Source organism: Rhinoderma darwinii, chromosome 5, assembly GCF_050947455.1.
Source record: "Rhinoderma darwinii isolate aRhiDar2 chromosome 5, aRhiDar2.hap1, whole genome shotgun sequence".
Classification (NCBI taxonomy): Eukaryota; Metazoa; Chordata; class Amphibia; order Anura; family Rhinodermatidae; genus Rhinoderma; species Rhinoderma darwinii.
The window spans coordinates 338,605,455-338,628,347 of NC_134691.1; the positions used below are offsets into that span (position 1 = coordinate 338,605,455).

The 22,893-nt window shown below is 44.4% G+C and overlaps 1 protein-coding gene across 1 annotated transcript in view; it reads left to right on the plus strand.

Annotated features, from left to right (window-relative positions):
- ZBTB47 (zinc finger and BTB domain containing 47) overlaps positions 1 to 19,882 on the plus strand; it is a 57,004-nt gene extending 37,122 nt beyond the window's left edge. Inside the window, exons 3-6 of the mRNA XM_075827809.1 lie at positions 3,050 to 3,197; positions 5,423 to 5,538; positions 7,169 to 7,313; positions 12,099 to 19,882. Coding sequence (XP_075683924.1) covers positions 3,050 to 3,197; positions 5,423 to 5,538; positions 7,169 to 7,313; positions 12,099 to 12,505 — 816 coding nt within the window. The 3' untranslated portion in view covers positions 12,506 to 19,882. The remainder of the gene's footprint in view (positions 1 to 3,049; positions 3,198 to 5,422; positions 5,539 to 7,168; positions 7,314 to 12,098) is intronic.
- The last annotated feature ends 3,011 nt before the right edge of the window (positions 19,883 to 22,893 follow it).

Here is a 22,893-nt window from a genome sequence, read left to right on the forward strand (position 1 = left end):
AAGGTTATAGCTCTTGGAATGCGACGATGGAAAAATGTAAAAAATGGCTTGGTCATTAAGGTTTAAAATAGGCTGGTCATTAAGGGGTTAAAAGTGGTAAAACATAGAACAAAACATATAAATTTGGTATCGCCGTAATAATATCAACCTGTAGAATAAGGTGAATATGTCGTTTTAATCGCCTGATGGACGCCGTAAAAACAAAACCCCCCCCAAAAATGGCGTAATCGCTGTTTTTTTCCCATTTCACCCCACAAATATTTTTTTACAGCTTCCCAGTACATTATGCGGTAGAGTAAATGGTGCCATGAAAAACAACAACTTGTCCCTCAAAAAACAAGACCTCGTGTGGCTGCGTAGACGGAAAAATAAAAAAATGATAGCTTTTGGAAGGCGTGGAGGAAAATACAAAAGTGAATATCAAAAAATGGATGAGGAGGGAAGGGTTTAAGGCATGAGTTATGTATTCAGCCGGTATAGCATATCCTTATATGTGCCATTATTTTTTGAGTAGGGGTCCAAAAAAAAAAAAGTTTCTACAGTTATTGTGTATTCGTCCTTTTTGTACTATTTTTGTGCTAAGTTTTTTTGTATACAATTGGTTACGCGGTGTCGTGAATTTTAATAAAGGGACTAAAATTTATTTATGTTTTATATTGTGACTGGATCTTCCGTGGATGTATTGATGTCAGGTCTGCGTATCCATATTGTCGTGTTATTGGGTTCGTTCCTTTGCATTGGCGGAGTACTAGACGTGGCTACGTGATTGTCTGACTGGTTTCTATTAACCATGTGTGTTTCGGAATTTTTGGTGAATATCTTCCTAAAGACTCGCACTTATTATTTCTAGGTTGGGTCAGATCAGTGAAGTTGTGATACCCAGTGACGTCACCAGGGGGGGCAAGACGTAGAACTTTTTGTGTTTTTGTAAACCGGCCAAAATCTTTTTGTAAAAATTCCCATTGTGTGCTGTACGGCCCTCTCTCTCCCGGCTGCCAGGCGTGACACGATTACAGGGTAGGGTCTTATTCACACGACAGTTTTCAGAAGAATGATGTTCTAAGGGTGTATTGACACGGACATGTCCTATTTTTGGCCATTTTCACGGCCAGACGGCCCCCATAGAAGTCAATGGATCCGTTTTTAACGGCTGTCAATACATATAACAACCGTTAAAAACGGATCTATGACATGGGGATTGGCCAGAGAACTACTAGTTCCCTTTCTGGCTATTGGCAGCATACTCACCGATGCAGCGCCGTCCTCTTCAGGTGTGGTCTCTCGTCTTCACGGGTTTTGCGAAGGCGACACAATCACGTCACCGCGCCGCTTTGGCAGATCCCGTGCAGACGAGAAACCACACATAAAGAAGACGAGAGACGGCGCTGCATTAGTGAGTATGTAGGGCATTGTAGCGCTCACTACAAGGGTCCCTGAAAATTCCTCCAGGGAGGGTGTGTGGCATCATCTACAGGGGGTCTGTGTGGCATCATCTATATCCGGGCTGTGTGGCATCATCTACATCGGGGCTGTGCGGCATATACAGGGGGTGTGTGGCGTCATATACAGGGGGTCTGTGTGGCATCATCTACATCGGGGCTGTGCGGCATATACAGGGGGTGTGTGGCGTCATATACAGGGGGTCTGTGTGGCATCATCTACATCGGGGCTGTGCGGCATATACAGGGGGTGTGTGGCGTCATATACAGGGGGTCTGTGTGGCATCATCTACATCGGGGCTGTGCGGCATATACAGGGGGTGTGTGTGGCATCATATACAGGGGCTGTGTGTCGTCATATACAGGGGGCTGTGAAACAATCATGACAATGACCTTCCTTTGGGTGTTTTCAGGGGGTTGGGACAAAAAAAACCTGACCAATGAAATTCATTAGTTTTCTTAACGGCCATGAAAAACGGATGTCAAACAGCCATGAGAAACGGACAGACGGACTGGAAATGGATGAAAATTTGGAGAGACTGATGCAAAACGGCCGTGACATTCTGACAGTTTATCAGTTTCTAATGACCGGTTTTTTTTCGCAGTCGTGTGAATATGGCCTTACAATCAACGTGACACTTTTTAAGCACGGTGGCTCCGTGGTTGGCACTGTTGCCTTGCAGCGCTCGGGTCCTGGGTTCAAATCCAACCAAGGACAACATCTGCAGTTTGTATGTTCTCCCCGTGTTCGCGTGGGTCTCCTCCGGGTAATCCGGTTTCCTCCAACACCCCAAAAACATACCAATAAGGAATTTAGATTGTGAGCCCCAATGGGGACAGTATGTATGGACCTCTGTACAGCGCTGCGGAATATGTTGGCGCTATATAAGTAACAGATGTAATAATTATAATACAGAGAGAAGATTTCATTTGATGCCAATCTACTGTGGTACATAATATTTATTATTATTATTATATTTAGTATTAGATTTTATTTATTATTTGTTCATTGTTTCGTAAAATGCAGTCAAAAATAACCCAAAAGCTTAGAGCCAGCGATACATTTCCTGGCCCATTGGCTACTGAACTCCTTCGACCTTGATACGACCTCTGAACAAAACGTTCAATAGTTCCTCAATTCTTGGTCTCATTCGATTGACCTGTTAATGTAAACCCTTTTGCATTCTCGCAATCCACGGTGTGAAGGGTATGTACACTTTGGCAACAATTTTTGTCCCTCATGTGTCTGAAGTAAAAAATGATACAACTTTGCAAATAGTTTTTCCTATCGTTCCTTGTATACAGCTCCTATCTGCACTGTAAACCAGCTGTGTAGTCTGATCCTGCAGTCCTATTCCTTCTATCCCCACCCTACAGATGTGGTGGACAGACGGAAGAGAGTAGGACTGCAGGGTCAGACTACACAGGGTATATTTGTAGTCTGTTACCATGGAGACACACTGCTCTGCATAGGAGCTGTAGAAACAAAACCATGGGAAATTGAATTTTTTTTTTTTCAGAGTTGTTTCGCTTTTCACTCCGGAAGCTTCAGAGTAATGACTTTATTTCTTCAGAAGAAGCGTGATGACCGTCTCTTCCTTGCCTTACAGTGTTTAACGTGCGGGAAGACCTTTAAGAAGCTCTGGTCCCTTCATGAGCACAATAAGATCGTCCACGGTTACGCAGAGAAGAAATTTTCCTGTGACATTTGTGAGAAGAAATTCTACACGATGGCTCACGTACGAAAGCACCTGGTCGGTGAGTAATGATCCGTGAAGAGTCCCGGTCCTGTTGTCTGATCCAGTCTTCCGGGACGTACGGGATGAATTATTTGTCTTGTGATCGGCGTCTCCGTGCTGCGGGGAGGAAGATCTGAGATACTGTAGGGTCTTCCTGTAGTGCACGGTGTTATTGGTTACAACGTTCATGTGATATATCGGAATTCCTTTAATCCACCGTGGGATAATCCAGAAAATCCGATCATCCAGAAGCAGAAAACGAATTAGGAATTTCCTCTGATTTTTAAAAAACAAAAATGTAACTAGTTGGGTAACAAAATGTAAGTAATTTGGTCACCCTCTTCGGTTAGTTGTATTCTGTTTTCTTTCCATAAAAGCTGGGTGACAACCACCGTGGCCACCATTTCAACGCCCAAAAAGGCGGTCACCCAACTATGGAAGGCTCTGTCTAGAGCTTCCCGTCGGAGGTATATTTCTGAAGTATCGGTGCCAATGTTATAAAATGTATACCGCACTTTCCTGCACAGTTAAAAAAAAAAAAAAAAAAAAGGGGCTATGCTGACGCAAATTGGTATATTTGGCGTGTGCGGCAGGAGTTTCCCCGTCGCATACGTTGGACGTGTTCACATGTGAGTAGAGCTTAGACACACAAAAGAGAAGTTTTAACACTATCCATAAATCTTTCACTGACGCGACAATTTTCACACTTTTGACGTATACGAATAAAACGTAAAAAAGAAAAAAAAAATGTTTTTGCTAAACCTTTTTTATTCCAATACAAAGAGAGAAATAAAAAACAAAAAGGAAAAACCTGGAATATATTAAATAAAACTTTAATTATGGCATTAAAAAAAAATGGAAGTCTGACCGTAGAATTCTTAGGGCTAGTTCACACACAGTTTTTTTTGGCGCTGTTTTTGATGCGGAAACCTGCACTGAAAAAGGTCTGAAATCGCCTCCCATCGATTTCAATGGGAGGCGGAGGCGTTTTTTTCCCGCAAGCAGAAACACGAACCAAAAAAGCGAAACATGCTCTTTCTCCCTGCGGTTCTGTCTCTGACCTCCCATTGAAATCAATGGGAGGTAGAGAAAGCGTTTTAGTTGTGTTTTTTCCCGCAGCCGAAAAACGCGGCAAAGAAAGTGCAGGCAGGTCAAAATCTGCCTCAAAATTCCTGAATGTCACTTATTCCTGTCTACATATCTCCGCATATCTTCAGCAAAGTTGTGTGTGTGTGTGTGTGTGTGTGTGTGTGTGTGTGTGTGTGTGTGTGTGTGTGTGTGTGTTTTTGTTTTAAGAGGGGGACATCATAAAACAAAAGTTCCTGTATCCCCCTCCCCCAGGTCACTGGGGACTGTACAGGGAGAGGGATGACAGTAACAGGCTTTGATCTACTCTCTGCTCTCACTTGCAGCTCCCTCTCCCACCTCCTCCCTACACAGACACAGCACCACGAAGTAAAACTTTTCATCCTGCCCCCTGAATATAAATAAGTGCTGCTTTCCGAATATTGCGGCTACAGCTATGACCATGATATCATTTGAAAGCCAAGATTCTGGACTTTAATATCAAGATAGTATTTTATTTTTTTACTCTAGTGGTGGCAAACATATAAAGTTATGACATGTTACATATGTCCCTGACAGAGAAAAGGTAAATACGCCCCTTACCCTTTTATCGATTTCTTTACCAGGCAGACAACCACTACGGCACCTGGTTGTACAGCTATATAAGGGGAAGGGGATATTAGAAGAACATAGGTTGTGTGTGGTATTGAAGTGAATAGGGCTGAGCTGCAATACCAGACGCACCCAGTAGACGGGTGTGGTGCTGTTTTTGGAAGAAAGTAGCCAAGTTTTTCTAATCCTGGACAACCCCTTGAAAGGAATTGTGCCATATTGTAGCAGGGCTGGAGTAAAGTATGGGAGAAAAGGGCCTGAAACTCTCCCCATCACCTGCACACGTGGACCACTCTGAATTCCTCCTCAGTGGCGCTGATTGTGGAATTACTAGGGTACTGCATGCTGGTATTACTTGGGCCCTCTTGATTTCTATATGTTGGTGTTTGGCGCAGTATGGCTGTATTATAGTTTTCTATGTGATGTCAGATCACCGCAATATTTCACCGAGTGTTTGCTATTTAATAACCTATTAATTAACCACAGCTTGGGCCGTTCGACCGGGGCTAAATCTCCGCTCCGACAGCCGACCTAAACCATAACTGTGTCTTATTTCTACTTCGACAGCTCACACAAAGGACATGCCCTTCACATGTGAAACCTGCGGGAAATCCTTTAAACGTAGCATGTCTCTGAAGGTCCACTCTCTGCAGCACTCCGGGGAGAAACCCTTTAAATGTGAGGTGAGACTCCAAAATATTTGACGTTTAATGGACAGCATGTTCATTTACTTTGAGACTTACCATTACCTAGAAATGACTCTATGGATCTTGTGTGGATTTTACAATTACCCCTGCGTGATGGGTATTCCAAAGCTCATCCACCCTTTCCAGTAAACCTCTTCATACGGATATTTTACAACATAATTGCTCTTACTGTAAAGTATCTTTCTGTAGGTATCGTGCAGAATAACGGCTCTTACTGTAAAGAACCCTTTCCAATGAATATTTTACAGCACTACTCCTCTTACTGTCGAAAACCCCTTCCAATAGTTATTTCACAGCATAACTTCTCTAACTGTTGAGAACTCCTTCCTAGGGATATTACACTGTCTATGGGTAAGGCCAAAAAATGTTGCGACTTGCGTTTTTTACGCAAATTTGCATGGTTTTGAAATTGATCATGGCTGAACAGTTTTGCATCGAAGCAGGCTGCCCCGGCTAGGTACGGCCTGTCCCTCACGACCATTTTTTTCGAACAAAGCCAACAATGTTCCAAACTTTTTGCTGCAGGAGACCTCACCGATCTTGCTTCAATGTATGTTTTTCGTTTCAGAACGCTCCATGTGAAATGCACTATTTGGAATCCCTACTGTCCGCTCTGCATAGGGAAATAGTCTTTGTGTCTCCTTGGTAACAGACTGCAAACCAACTCTACGTAGTCTGATCCTGCACTTCTATTGCATCAATCACCTACCTAGGCTCTGTTCACACTTGCACAGTGGTTTCCTTTTTTAACGTAAACTACTATGCATAGTCTGATCCACCACATGACTGTGATACACTGACTTACAATGGGATCTGCCGAGGTGCGATACTTCTCCCGCCAAATGTAATGAAATCTGCGACAGAGACTCCAATGCAGATGTGTACACCGCTTTTCACTGACTTAGAGATATTTAGAGGACCGATCGATGGCAATATGACTACAGGATCAGACTACAGGGTTTGTAGTCTGTTACCATGGAGACGCCTAGGTCTGCATAGGAGCTGTAGCCCCAAATAAGAGGGTATTTTTAATTTAGAGCATTTGCCGAGTTGCGTCTTTATTCATTTCTGATGCATTGGCAAAAATAAATTGGTTTTTAAGGTGGCCCGTCCCTTCTCTGTTTTGTTGTTTTTGCTCTTCGTTATATTTTTGCCCTGGAAAACTACAAGATCATCAATATGGGCTTCGTTACAGGTTCCCACAATTTTTTTTACCCAGCTTTCCTAGACCCCTGAAAAGCAAATCTGCCCAAATATACAGTGATAAAGAAGTGGGGAATTTATCTCTATCGCTATGTTTCCCATTCACTGGCCTAGAAGAACTAACAAGAACCCCTGTGGGAAATGTCGTCGGCCATATTGATTTTTACCCAGCTGGACGGGATTTTTAACAACTTGACAGATCGCCTTAGGGACTTGTCTTTATCGGGGACTTGACCTTCAGCGTCTTCTCCGGGATGATATTAGGAGTTTTTCGTTGCTGTTGCGCTAGAAGTTTCCTCGTCGGCTGTTTAGTGTTATTTTTGTAGCAGCTTTATTGTATCTCCTGTGTGTGTCTCTTCTGGACCTTACAATAGTTGTGTGTTTTTGGTTGTTTCCTCGCCAGAATTGCCATGAACGATTCCAGTACAAGTACCAGCTGCGGTCGCACATGAGCATACACATCGGACACAAGCAGTTCATGTGCCAGTGGTGCGGCAAGGATTTCAACATGAAACAGTATTTTGATGAACATATGAAGACCCATACTGGTAAGGATTTCATTGTATAGCATATGACTGCCCTCCTGCCACCTCCTTGTGCCAGCTTCTGAGAGCGTGTGGCATCAGCTGTGTGGTACCCTCTTCATGTAGAGCCTGGGCTTGGATCCCTCCACCGCCAGTGTCTACAAACCCCTTGTAAAATATAACATTCAGTATTTTAATATATTTTGACATGAACGTCTTAGTTTCCTCTACTGCCTGATCCCTATCTCTGTCCCTGGCTGTATATACTGCCTTATCCTTATCTCCTGACCATATCCACTGCCTGATCCCTATCTCTGTCCCTGGCTGTATATACTGCCTTATCCTTATCTCCTGACCATATCCACTGCCTGATCCCTATCTCTGTCCCTGGCTGTATATACTGCCTTATCCTTATCTCCTGACCATATCCACTGCCTGATCCCTATCTCTGTCCCTGGCTGTATATACTGCCTTATCCTTATCTCCTGACCATATCCACTGCCTGATCCCTATCTCTGTCCCTGGCTGTATATACTGCCTTATCCTTATGTCCTGACCATATTCTATTCCTGTCCCTTCGCTGTATGTGCAGCCTTATCCCTTTCCCCTGGTTGTGTCCACTGTCTGACCCCTTTTCCTGTCCCTTCGATGTATGTACAGCATGATCCCTGTCCCCTAGTTGTGTCCACTGTCTGATCCTTATTCCTGTCCCCTGGTTGTGTCCACTGCCTGATACCTATTCCTGTCCCCTGGCTGTATGTTCAGCATGATCCCTGTCCCCTGGTTGTGTCAACTGCCTGATCCTTATTCCTGTCCCCTGATTGTGTCCACTGCCTGATCCTTATTCCTGTCCCCTGATTGTGTCCACTGCCTGATCCTTATTCCTGTCCCCTGATTGTGTCCACTGCCTGATCCTTATTCCTGTCCCCTGGTTGTGTCCACTGCCTGATCCATATTCCTGTCCCCTGACTATGTACAGCATGATCCCTATCTCCTAGCCATATCCACTTCCTGATCCTTCTCTCTGTACCTGGCCATATGTACTGCCTGATCCTTGTCTCCTGACCATATGCACTGCCTGATCCCTATTCCTGTCCCCTGGTTGTGTCCACTGCCTGATCCTTATTCCTGTCCCCTGGTTGGGTCCACTGCCTAATCCCTATTCCTGTCCCCTGGCTGTATGTACAGGATGATCCCTGTCCCCTGGTTGTGTCCACTGCCTGATCCCTATTCCTGTCCCCTGTCTATGTATAGCATGATCCCTATCCCCTAGCCATATCCACTTCCTGATCCTTCTCTCTGTACCTGGCCATATATACTGCCTGATTCTTGTCTCCTGACCATATGCACTGCCTGATCCCTATTCCTGTCCCCTGCCTTATCCCTGTCTCCTGACCATATGCACTGCCTGATCCCTATTCCTGTCCCCTGCCTGATCCCTGTCTCCTGACCATATGCACTGCCTGATCCCTATTCCTGTCCCCTGCCTGATCCCTGTCTCCTGACCATATGCACTGCCTGATCCCTATTCCTGTCCCCTGCCTGATCCCTGTCTCCTGGCCGTGTTCACTGTCTTTATTCTTTTGCCTTATACCTTAACTGTATGCACTACGTAATCCTTGTCCCTCGGCTGTACCTGCTGCATGTTTCCAGTCTCTCGAGTAGTTCACACAGTAGATACGGCAAGAGTACAGAGTAGGGATCAGGCAGTAGATACAACCTAGCAATAGGGATCAATGTCTGATCCGTATTCCTTGACCTCCCAGTCAAATCCATTTCCTGATCCCTTCTTATACGCTGCCTCATTCCTAACCTCTAATATCTCATCCCTACACCGTGCCGTTTCCTGATCGGCCTCTTCCTTACCTTGGTCCCCTTGCCTGATCTATCCTTTTCCTATCCTTTCTCCCTCCTTTCTTTTTTTTTTTAATTCGTCTTATTCAATATAATAACAAAAGAAATCTTCTGCCTCTTTATCATCCTCTACGTGTTACGTAAAACACTGTCCCATTGTGTAACCTCCAGACCCCTCGCTGTCCCCTTATGATATCCATGTGAGATTAGCCCCCCCCCCCCCTGGTCCACGTCATATTCCTCTGTGCTGCTGTGTTACCACCCGGTCATACAGCACTTATCAGCCCAGCAATAGTCTCATGATCAGGTAAAAAGGTTAAATGCAAACTTTGCAGTAATCACATGAGATCTAGATACTGGATATATATTTCCTTCCGTTCCCCGCTCGGTCTTGCCGGATGACACGCTCCCGTGCAGGCGGTGGTTCTGAGGCAGCGAGCGAGCATCTGTCTAATGAGGCCAGGGAGCCGCCTGAGGGTGGGATTAGCGTGACCTTTATATAGAAATATGATCTCCTCTCTTTTGTTATATGGCGGCTCGTTTGCAGCATTTCCTGTGATGTGGAGGAGGCCGAGGGGCAGATTCTGGCCTGTATGTTCTGTATTGCACTGCGCAGTCCTTGTTCTGGGCCTGTGTTTGCTCATTTGAGGATTCACCTATCGATATGTATTGGTTTATTAATAATGAGATGATGGCAGCGCAGACCTCCTAAAACAGGCTCTTCATTTCATTGTAAATGAACGCTTCCCTGCAATGTCATTATGTTCATTTTCTAACATCGTGCTGCCCCTTCTTCCACAAACCTATCCCTCATGTACCCCCACCTCTTCATATCTCTCCACTTGCTAAATCTTCACCATCTGTCAAATCCTCCTTTTATAGCTCTCTCCTCCTCGCCATGTAGACGGCCCCTCTCCTCGCCATATGGATACCAACTCCTCCTCCTCGCCATGTAGATAGCCCCTCCTCACCATGTAGATGGCTCCTCCTCACCATGTGGATAGCCCCTCCTCGCCATGTAGACGGCCCCTCTCCTCGCCATATGGATACCAACTCCTCCTTCTCACCATGTAGATGGCTCATCCTCACCATGTAGATGGCTCCTCCTCACCATGTGGATAGCCCCTCCTCACCATATAGATGGCTCCTCCTCCTCACCATGTAGATGGCTCCTCCTCCTCACCATGTAGATGGCTCCTCCTCCTCACCATGTAGATGGCTCCTCCTCCTCACCATGTAGATGGCTCCTCCTCCTCACCATGTAGATGGCTCCTCCTCCTCACCATGTAGATAGCTCCTCCTCCTCACCATGTAGATGGCTCCTCCTCACCATGTAGATGGCTCCTCCTCCTCACCATGTAGATTCCTCCTCACCATGTAGATGGCTCCTCCTCCTCACCATGTAGATGGCTCCTCCTCACCATGCAGATGGCTCCTCCTCCTCACCATGCAGATGGCTCCTCCTCCTCACCATGCAGATGGCTCCTCCTCACCATGCAGATGGCTCCTCCTCCTCACCATGTAGATGGCTCCTCCTCACCATGTAGATGGCTCCTCCTCCTCGCCATGTAGATGGCTCCTCCTCCCGAGTTTGTGCCAATATCTTTCCCCTCCTCTTCATCACCCTCTTCTCAACAGTCCTCTCCTATCCCCCCCCCCCCCACTATATAGATGTGGTACATCTTCAGCTAAATACTTCCCCCTCCTCACCACGGCTTACATCACTCCCTAATTTGCTAACCCCCCCCCCCCCCCACACCTCTTATGTCCTGTACTATGTAGCATGTTCTCTTGGAACTCTACTTTGTGCTGTTTCTCTATTATTCCTCCTAGAAATGAATGAATACATTGACAACTGGTGTTACCAGTTGGGGACGTGTCCCTACTCAGACTGAAAATGACCAATCGGTGCTGCTGAGTGAGACTGTGTAGGACACGCCCTGTTGACAAGCGGAATAGTAACACCCAGTTGTCAATTTATTTCTTATATTTCTAGGAGGAATAACAGAGGAATTGCACAATGCACAATTTTAAGAAAATATTTTCCAGATTTATTTCATGGCGAATACAATTATTTGTTAGAACAGAACTGTCAGGAGGGGTGATGGGTCCTCTTTAAAGTAATTGTCCACCCTTGATATCTTTATAGTGGTCAGGGCTCCTTTTTTTCTGATGTGCAGCTCCAAACATGAGTATTGGCCAACGTTGTCTACAGCCACCACTAGGGGGAGCTTACTGTATACAGTTTTATTGATCTACTGTATACAGTTTTATTGATCTCAATGTACAAGTCCTATGCAGTTAGCTACCTCTAGTGGTGGCTGCAGGCAGACAGAATTTTATCATGTAACTGTCTATGCAAGAGATTTGGAGCTCTGTATCAGGAAAAAATGGAGCTCTGATTCCTATAAAGAAATCTATTAGCACAGAGTTTGCAGTCATGGAGTAGAGCACTGAGGTCGTTGGTAATGGAGGATAAATGTGTGCATGCTGGGAGATGTAGTTTTTGCAGTGGTTGGAGACTACTTTCTCTAGAGTATGGAAAATTGCCTTTCAACATTTTTTATTCTAATATCTGCCACTAATTCTTGAATATTGGAAGTTGTCCCTTATTGTAAGTGCAGCGTCACTTGTCAGGAATGTTTAGTAATTGTGCAAATTGAGTTATACGATGTTTTTGTTTTTTCACTCCAGTCACATCCAGAGCTGCATTCAAATTTAATTAAATTAAAAAAAATCCCGCAATTTTCTCCAGTCTACAGTTAGCCATGTGACCTATCTTCTGAGCTCCCACAATGCACTCTGATAACAGGAAGCCAGCAGAATTCTGAATGCAGCTCTGGATGTGAGTGCATTATAAAACATAGATTTATTTTTGCTATCAGTGACCAGAGTTTAGCTCTTTCATTGTTGATTTTTTTTTTTTTTGTATTGATTTTTTTTTTTTTACTTCAGGAGAGAAACCTTTCATCTGCGAGATCTGCGGCAAAAGCTTTACCAGTCGGCCTAACATGAAGCGCCACCGCCGGACACATACCGGAGAGAAGCCCTACCCCTGCGGTGTGTGCGGCCAGCGCTTCCGGTTTTCAAACATGCTCAAAGCTCATAGGGAAAAGTGCTTCCAAGGCGGGAACCCCCCCACTCCCGGCAGTCCCGGAACAGCAGCGAGTCTCTCGGCCTCATCACAAAGTGGCAACTCCCCGAGTCAGTCCAGCCCCGGCCTCTCCCCTACCTTGCCTCAACATCCTCTTTCTCTGCCCCTCCTCCACTCCCTCCCACACAGCATGCCTCCGCCATCTCACCATCTGCCTCCTCCGCCTCCGCTCTTCCCCGCCGGTCGCATAAACTCAAACATCAACTAGACCAAGCTAAGACTGGCCTGACCGTTCTTAAGTGCTCCCTCCCTGCCTCCAAGACAACGCTGTGGCGTCATGACCGATTTATTTTCCTTTTCTACGTTTTGTCCGCCTCCGTTCAGATGTGACGGAGGGGGAGGAGATAGACGTCATTATCCGCCATCGTTGCGCTCTTCTTGCACATGCTTGCAGCATTAGGATACAATGGTGAGGACAAAGTGCTACAAGCCGACTTCTCGCTAATGCGCTCTTTGTGTTTTTAGTACATAATAATGTTAATATGGTAAATTCCTATATTTTTTTTTTTCTTTTTAACTTTGTATCATGTTCTATTCTTTTCGTATGTGAAACTGTCCAACTACGCCAATTGCACCGTAGCTCAGAGGTCATATATACGCACAGCCTACCCAGTGACCGGTCCCGGGCCACACAATGGTGGGGGATATAGGGTCGTCAAAGCTCATGGAAGACACGAGAAGTCCCGGCAGAGGTGGAAAAAGAGCGTTCATTGTTGATAAATTCTAGGCAACCCTGTCTAATCTGGCCGATCATGGTGAAAGTCCCATCTTGGCAGCAGAGATATATATTAGGTACTAATATAGAGGCCCTTTCACCTACCCAGTCTGTAGGTTTAAGAAAACCAGTGCCCCCCCCCACCCAAAAAAATTGACAAAATGGTTTATGGAAGTGGCCGCCATATTGACTGTGTCCTCGACATTTCATCATGATTGAAATTAGTTTTAATCCATTTTCCATACAACTTGTACATTGATGGGAACTGAGTCTCTTCCTGTTACATGAATAAGATTTTTGATGTTTTTACATGTTTCATTTTCCTGTCTTGGTCTGAAATTTATCAAAAAGTTTCCCCCTATGAGAAGGTACCATAGAGTTATGTCAGAAGTGTTTCTAGGGTAAGGCGTTGTGAAGGGTTTCCCTGAGGCAGAAATCAAGGAAGGGTACCTCCCATTTCCTGGTTTGGCTCCACCCTAATGATCGTGGGGGTTTGGAAGATCTAATTAAGCTTTTTCTGCACTTATGAGAACACGAGATATCCAGGACTTGTTCTTACACCTCCACCTGCGTGGGGATGCAGATTTGGGGTGTTAATTAGAAAGCTGTGACCCAACTTTGATTTCTGCCTGGGACCTCTTTAACGGTTTCAGCCGGGTTGACATTTTGACCGGACAACCTTGAAGGGTTTCTCCACTTTGGATTCTTGCACCCACATGGCAAGTTGTCACTTCCTTTCCGGGGCTTCTCAAACTGGCCCTAAACCTTCAATACAAGTTGTCGTGTAGGAAACCATTTCGCATCCCAACAATTATATGCTAAAACTAAAAGTGGGTCTGACAACCGGAAGGAAGCGTTTTCCGACGCGCCGATTACTTCCTGTTAAAATCCAACTCCACTACTGTAACTACAATCATAAAGTGTCGTCAGTATTATATTGTTGTAGAATCCATGTTTTATTTCTCTCCTCGCCCTTCCTCAGTCTTTCGTGTGTTCTGCAGGAAGTGTCAGCAAACATCACTTCCTGTCTGGGTGACCACCATGTCATTACTGTAGCATTATCCCAAAAAACCTTTAAATTCTTCGGTGATAGAGGCCCGTGGTCATATTGTGGGCTGCGCCAATACATTTCTAACTACGTGGCCAATCTCTTCCACTCTAGAGACCACATATGTTCCCATAACCAAGGGAAATCGATTTCTTCAGCTTGAAAAAGATTATTTGATTACTATGAACTCCCTTATAATCATTTCAACTAATTATTGGGGTACCACGTGGCTGTCCACGATTAGAAAAACGTGTCTGTTTCCTTCTAGCAACTGCGCCAAGTCGGTCGTTGGGTTGTGTCTGGTATTGCAGCTCTATTGAAATGATTGAGGCTGAGCTGCAATACCACAAACAACCTGTGGACAGGTGTGGCGCTGTATTTTGGAAGAAAACCCCTTTTAATATTTGGTCCAATTTACAGAATGGGTGGGCTCATTATGTTCTGGTTTTGGGCCATGTGTTAGTTTCCACCATATTTTGCACTATATGAGACTCTCGGACCACTGCACATATGATAGGATCTGTACATAGGGGCCAATCCAGTGTCTGCCTATAGCGGTCTCATCTGTGGAGCTTCTATGAGGGATGATGCATTTTTTTTTAAACAATTTTTTTTATTTATTTTTTATTATTTTTATAACGTCGTTTTTCATCCAAAAATCTGATTAATATTGCAGGCTGAGATGTGGCTGGCATGTTGGGACGGCTGCCAGGCTGGCATGTTGGGACGGCTGCCAGGCTGGCATGTTGGGACGGCTGCCAGGCAGCTTTTCCTCCGCTGTCGGGAGAGAGGTTGCTATGGCAACCTGTTTTTAAATGGGATTGTCAGACAGTATGTCCACATTTTAACATCATGAGGTTTTTGGGTCGAACATTTTCGCTAATTCATTTCTAATCTTTATAGGGGTCGGACCTCCAGTTTTTTTTTTATACAGAGCTCCAAATCCCCTGTATAGCGATAGTTACATGATAAAATTCTGTCTACCAGCAGCCACCACTAGGGGGAGCTTACTACATTGAGCTCAATAACACAGCATGCAGTAAGCTCCCCCTAGTGGTGGCAGAAGAAGCACAAAATAATATCATTTACCTCCATCTATGCAAGGGAATTTGGAGCTCTGCATAAAAAAAAAGAAAAATAAGGCACTCCGGCCGTAATAAAAAGACATTAGCACAGAATACTCTGACATAATAAAAGCAAAGCTAAATGGTGTTGATGGGTGGCCATACTAGAACCCCTCCCCCCCTGTGTTTATCTCCTTGTCTGGTGAAGCGACTGATGTGTCCAAATTTACTCTACAGTGATGCTACAGGGGTTATCCTTATGGGACTATGTCCTTGGGTTGTCCAGGATTAGAAAAAATGGCTGCTTTCTTCCATAAACAGCGCCACACCTGGACTGTTTTGGTGTTGCAGCTAAGCTCAATTGAACTTAATGGGGGTGAGCTGCAATACCGCGTACAACCTGTGGACTGATGTGGTGCTGTTTTTGGAAGAAAGCGGACAAGTTTTTATAATCCTGGACAATTCCTTTTAAACCTTTATTTTCATTAACCCTTTCTGCCATATTAAGAAGTTGCTTTTTGGAGGAGGATCGCTTTCTCCAGCGCAATTGTGATGAAATCCAGAACAACCGTATGGTAATCATGTAAAATCTATATTGTGATTTACAGAATATTTGTGGATTTTAGTTTGTTCTGTGATATGATGTGGAATGGTCGCCTATACAATGATTGCCTGCCACCCATGTACAATCCGCCATTATTCCTAAACCGTGGAGTTGTGGGGAGTATTGTTTCAATTACGTACAAACGGCGGCACTGCGAGAGATTAACCCCTTTAAGGGCGTGTACACTGTTGCAACATCTTTTACGTTTAATAAAATTTTCTACAATTTTGTGGATGCAGCTCCTATGTGTCGCCATGGTAACAGACTACAAATAAAGCATCTGTCTGTAGAGGGGGCAGATGGAAAAGAGTAACCCACAACTGAAAGATCAGACTACACAGAATTCCATTGTAGTCTGTAACCATGGAGACACAGTTGCAATGGTAGATTTTTAATCCAGATCAGTTGCAAAGTTGCTGCTTTTATTATTATTATTTTTTTAAATAATGCCCTTAAATGAACTGGGCTCGCAACGTCCCTGCATCCAGACCCCCGCAATACGTGCACCTCTGAGCATCTGTTACACTGTAGTTGTGCAGTGTAGTAAGGCCAATAGAAGGTTGACCACAGCGGCGCTGTCACAGACGAAAATACCAAAGTCTCTATTATAATGTTTGCAATAATGTTGGGAGCGACATGTCTGGGCCTAGAGACCGGTGGCGAAAACCGGAGAGAGCGCCATTATTGTGATTCTTAAAATGTTGTGCGTTGGGTGGAGAGCGGCTGAGGCCATGTAAACTTTGCTCCATTTTCCGTAGAATTTATTCCGCTTATGACTTTAAAGTTAAAATGACCAGATCCCTCCAAGGCGGTTTTATTTTTTTTCAAAGTATAAGGCCCCATGCACACGGCCGTGACCGTAATCACGGCCCGCGATTACGGGCAGGACTGTCGGCCGCGGACAGCCACTCGCATCTTCGCCCCGTGCTCCCATACAAAGTAACGGAGCACTGCCCGTAAAAAGCAAAAGAACGGACGTGTTCCATACATAATTTGCGTTACACTTCTACGGCACGGACACCATCCCGCAAATATACGTGAAGGTGTCCATGGTCAATAGAAGTGAATGGGTCCGTAATTACGGTCCGCAATTCCGGACTATTTTTATGGTCGTGTGCATGCGGCCTAAGGTCTCATGCACACGACCGTATTTTCATCCATCCGTAAATACGGATCGGCAGAAAGAATAAAACTACAAATGATGTGCAACATCTGCAAACCTGGCGTCGCCTAGCAACGCTTCCGTAGTTACGGACGCTACGGGTGCCATCTGTAATTACGGAAGATACACTTCTATGGGGAGTCCGTGCTGTAATTATGGACAAGAATAGGACATGTTCTTTATTTTACGGGTCATTTCTATGGAACGGACGCCCGTCTGTAAAAAATAGGCGTCCTGAGCCCATAGAAATGAATGGGAACGTAATTACGGATGGAAAAATACGGTCGTGTGCATGGGACCTAACTAAACTTTCCAAAAACTTCTAACCTGTCATAGCGACATGTCAAACATTTTGATTGGTGGAGGTCTGAGCACGGAGACCCCCACCGAGCGCTGAAATGTAGCGGCAGAAGCTCTCCGGTGAGCATTGTGCCGCTTCGTTCCTGTTCGGCGATCGATTGGTGGGAGTCTCCGCGGACCCCCACTGATCAAAACTTTTGACATGTGACAAGTTTTTTGAAAGTTTAGTTCCCATTTAAGTGTAGCTTCACCTTTAATATATAACAATATATACCATTCTAGGAGAACGTTACTTATCAGACTGAACTACCTCCCATCTTATGCTCCTGTCCCTTCCAGAGCTGCGTTCACGGTCCTACTACTTGTGTTTCCAGCCTAAGTAACAAGTTTTTGGTGCAGATTTTGAGCAAAAACCAGAAGTGGATTCAAAAGGAATGGGAAATATAAAAAGGAGAACTTCTCCTTCCTTCCTGGATCCACTTCTGACTTTGCCTCAAAATTCTGCAACAAAAATTGCATTTCCCGCCTTAGTCAGTCAGCGTTGTGCACCATTTAGCTGATTTCCCATAATGCAATGTTCTGTGCTACATTACATTCGGAGGTAATGAGGTTGATTTTAGTTTTTTTGCACGTTACTGTATAGTTAGGCTCTGTTCACACTAGACTAAATACGGAGCCGTTTTCAAGGGAAAACAGCCTCTGATTTTCAGCCGTTTTTTTAAACATCAAACGTTTTTTGACGCGTTTTTTTGCGGCCGTTTTTGGAGCTGTTTTTCTTTTGACACAATGAGAAACGCCATTTTTTTACACTCCGTTTCTACAAACGAAACGCTGTTTTTCCCATTGAAATCGATGGCAGATCTTTGGAGGTGATTAGCGTCCGTTTTTCGGGGCGTTTACGGCCTGAAAAACGGCAGAAAATAAGCCGTGTGAACATAACCTAAAGACTATGCTCCTAGGCAGCAAATTGGAAGGAAAGACACTGAAGCAGCAGGGGCTACTTGGAGGTGTGAGATCAGTGAAAAAATAATCTATAAATGCATCTTTGAGCGAAGGCCAATGATTGGCTGAATGAGCGCTCCTACCCGATCACTGCCCTGCAAAACTTATGCAAACCCTAAACTGGCCGCTTGTTGGCAGCACATCTGCCTGTGTACACCGGAGATGTGCTGCCTACATGATGCAAATGCATCGGCGCGATCGTTCCTTCTGAATGGTGCAAACGAGCGCCGATCGACGTGCTGGATCGGCACTCGTTTCATGGGCAGCATTGGGCTGTCTAAAAGGACATTGAGTCAAGGAAAAGTTACTCCACTCCATATACAGATGATATAAATTCTAAGAGGCTGCTTAAAGGGGAAGCCACACTTTAATATAATGATTAGCAATAATTAGACCTTGTTAATTAATAAAAGAACGCAGTGAGGTGTCAGGACCATTAAAGGTCCTCTCGTATGGTCAACACCCATAAGCGTTGATCACCCTTTTTATTCCCTTTTTTGGGGGCCTGTTCCGGCGCAGTTTGTTCTGTTGGGCTTTGTATGGCCGTTGTAGGGGCTTCAATGGGAAAAACAGCGTTCTGTTCCGATGGGCCGTTTTTTTCACACAGCCGTTTTGTAAAACGGCTATGTAAAAAAAACGGCCGCGAAAAAGAAGTGCCGGACACTTCTTGGGACGTTTTTGGAGCCGTTTTTCATTGACTATAGAAAACCGCTCCAAAAACGGCCGTAAAAAACGCAGCGAAAATCGCGAGTGGCATAAAAAAACGTCTGAAAATGAGGAGCTGGTTTCCCGTGAAAACAGCTCCCTATTTTCCAACGTTTTTGGGTGTGCGTGTGAACATACCCATAGAGGAGCGGCTAATTTTTTTTAAACAGGAAGAAAAACTTGGCTGCTTTTTTTTCCAAAAACAGCGCCGCAGCTGTCCACAGGTTGTGTGTGGTATTGCACACTTCAACGGAGCGGAGCTGCAATACCAGACAGGAGAGGTGCGATTTTGTGAAAAAGCAGCCGATTTTTTTCTTCCATACCTGCTATTTGATTTTCATGGCGCTCGGGATTAGATGGCGATTGTGCTGCGTTAAATTTTGCGTCGGTATAATGCTGCTTTCATTTTTTTTTTGTCTAGTGCCTGTTTTTTTAATGTGACCAGGTAGAGTAGGTGGGACAATGACTTGGTTTCTCGATAGTGTATTTGACGGGACCCAGTCTATAGGAATCACCACAGTGCATTTGTCACGCGTCACTTTAAAGGGCCGCCTTCACTCGGTTGTAATACTCACGTTTTAGCCTCCTGTATTATGGCCACAAAACCCAGGCACCCCCTCCACCCCTGCTGGTCCACCCAACCTAGCTCACCATAGGGTCCAACAGTGAGCTAACATTGGCTTAGACAGGGGGAGTGCGTGGAGCCAGCCAGAAGCGGAGTTCCCAACTTGCTGCCTCTCGACTGCTTCATCTAAATAGATTTTCTACGCTGTGCATAATAACTTTATAATTCATTCATATTGTTAATGTTTAGATCTCTGTTATTCATTGTGTCATGTTGCTTTGTATGCAGAGTTTTGTCACATCTGTAGTAAAATTTTGGTCCAAAATGCTGCCCGTAGATTAAGCACACTACACCGCCAACAGGCATTGAGAGGTACTGCACGTTTAGTATTTTTTTTTTAAAATAAACAGTCCTGGATTAGCTTGTGTTAGAAAATTGACTGCTTCATTGTTCATTGCAAATTCTTCATCTCACTTGGCTCTCATCTCCTTTAATGGGGTACTCCCCATCTTGAAATGTTTTGGCATAGCTATAACCGTATGATTGGTAGGGGTCTGACCTCTGGGATGATCGCTGATCCTGTATCTTCTGGCCACTCACTGGGCAGGGATCTGCAGCACAGCCTCTTTCAAGTTCAGTTCACTGGACGGCAGGTGCCTGGGAGATAAAACTGATGGAGCTTTATTCTGAGGACTCTGGGGGTCAGAGCGATTGGACCCTCACTGATCAGAAAAGTGGTGGCATGTGATCCTGGCGCTTTGCCATCACTTTCTATAGTGGGAGAGACCTTCCAAGGGAACATTTTTGAATGGATACGGTCTAAAAAAAAAAATGAGAATGCAAAAACTTAAACACCAGTCGACAGAGTGCTATTAAGAGTCCCTGTCTTTGTCCTGACGTTTGGCCAAATGTAATATTTTAACAAAAAATTTTTTTTGGACACCCTATGAAGCCAGGGTGGGGTTGACAGAGCGCTAGTCTGTATTGCACTATTGTGTTTGGGTGGCCCTTCCCCCGTAAGTGTAAATCATTTTCATTCATTTTGTAATTGTTTTTTTTTACGATGGGTTCTGTATATCTGTAAGCTGTCATAGCCGTGTGCGAAAGCAATGTCTCTCTCCTTCCTCTCTAACATTGGAACGTTTTTCTTGCTTTACGCTGCCAAAATCAAGGTTATTTAAAAAAGAATAAAAAAAAAAAATATTTTAATTTAAAATTTAAAAATTGTTTCTTTTGCCGGTCACTGGAAATTGTAAGATCGGACCTTGGTTTCTCTTGGAAAAGAAATAAGTGGAACAGTCGCCACCGTTCTCTTCTGCTCGGGAAGGGCATATATGAGACTGCATATCAGAGGTCCGTCCCGTATTCTGTAGGACTAAAGGACAGTTGTGATAGTTTACACGCCCCACTTCTGAGGTGGTTCTATCCTATCCGGCTTAACCGTGCCTTGCCCGATGCAGGCCAATCTGGGTGGGCTCAATGTTTTCATAGCCTCGTTTCTTACGGACATGAGAAAGAAAATGTCAAACGAAATTGTGAGCATCGACACTCCGCACCTTCAGAGCTTTAGAAGCTGGACCCAGGACATTCGGCAAAGCCGAATGCAAAGCATTCTGGGAGTAAGTTTGGAAGGAACCTGCTAAGTTTTATCTTTCATCTTCCTCTCCTGTAGATGAACTCTCAGCAGCACTAGATATGGTTGATTAAGAGACATTTTGTCAATATTTCCCGACTGTCCGGAACTTTTTGTTTTTTCCACTATATCGTATGCTTAAAGTTACAGCTTTTTGCTGTCTCACTGTATTATTGGACATTACGGTTTTCATGTCTTCTCGTGCTATCAAGTGGAAAGACAATAAGTAGAAGAGGTAGGAGATCAGCAACGTAGTCGTAGAAAGTGTTAGTGATATCAACTCTATGTCCAGAGCACAAATTTAGACAGATGTATGTGGGGATTTTGGAATCTAAACCACTTACCTATTGCCAATCTGAAAATAAAATAAAAAACAAAATGTTCTCGCCTTTTTAAGTAGCTATAAAAGTTATTTGACAAAATAAAAAACGACATTTGAAAATTTGCTATAGGTGTCTCTTTTTTTGACTTTGTGTTTGTTGCTCGCTCTCGTGCGCTCTTGCTCGCTTTCTTGTGCACGCTCGCGCGCTCTCATTGAATACACTGGTCATTGATTTAACAATCCTGTTCAAAGTCATCCGAGTTACAGTATGGAGCCGTCCCTACTGCTGTATCTTCATATATCATGGTATACAGTGTGCTGAATTCCTTATAGTCGACCGTCTTCCCTTCCAGCCGCTTCATGGAATAAGGTGCTATATACAGCATACTACTGAATAACTCTGACGAGTACCGTGGATACGGTCATGTGGATGAGTCCTTAAAGGGTCCTTTCTTTTATGGAGACATGTCAAATGTTTATATCGGTGAGGGAACGGGAACTGAGACCTCCAAGCACTTGGCTGAGGGATGCTCCTCTTCGGCTCCTGTTTGGCATTTTCCTAGCACGTTACATGACTCCTTAGGCCTTATTCACACGGCGGTCACACGGACCTATATAATTCAATGTGGCCGTTCACACGGCCATTGTTTCAACGGATCGTGTGAAGGGTCCGTGAGAAAGTAGGACGTGTTTTATATTTTCACGCATCCCTCCATAGACTCTACATTGACATGTTGAGGATTTAAATTCCGCACCGCAGGTCAATTTAGTAACGTTTACGCTGCGGTTTTTTTCTGCAACGTGGGCGTGAGATTTTTAAAATCTTATCCACCTTGCGGCTACTGTAAATGCTGCGGAATTTTCGCACAGAATTCCGTTGCGGAACGCTACTTGGGAATCCGGCCTAAAGGTTTGACCTTCTCACTGTGTAATTTTATAGTCCGTTCCAACTGCGTCCTTGACTTTGGACAATAGTAATCAATCAAAAGTGATTGTTAGAAGAGCGCCCATACATCCTACTGATGATTCTGAATGTCGCTACCATCATGGCTCAGGATCGATCGCAGATTTCATATCTTGAAAGAACTTTTTTCCTGCGCTCATTGTCGCCCCCTGGTGCATAATGCATCGTGCGTTGGCTGTTAAGTGAGTGTGGGAAATGATGTGACACCTGCCCTCAGCATACTTCTGCCTTATATAAGTGGTTGTCAGGATGGGGGTGAATAACTTTACTCTCCCTCTACAAGCAATTGTTATACTGCCCCCTCTGGTCAAAAATATGTACTGAAGAAAATAACACTGCCTCCGTTCTGGACAAGGCCTGAAAAAGAAATCATTTTAACTTAGCTGAGGAGTTGCCCATTATGAACATAAAGAACAAATTTCGATATGGATTTTTTTTTTAAATGAGTTTTTATTTTAATTTTTTAGCAGAAAATTTTCTATCAAAATTCTACAGCCGCCCCCCTCCCCCCT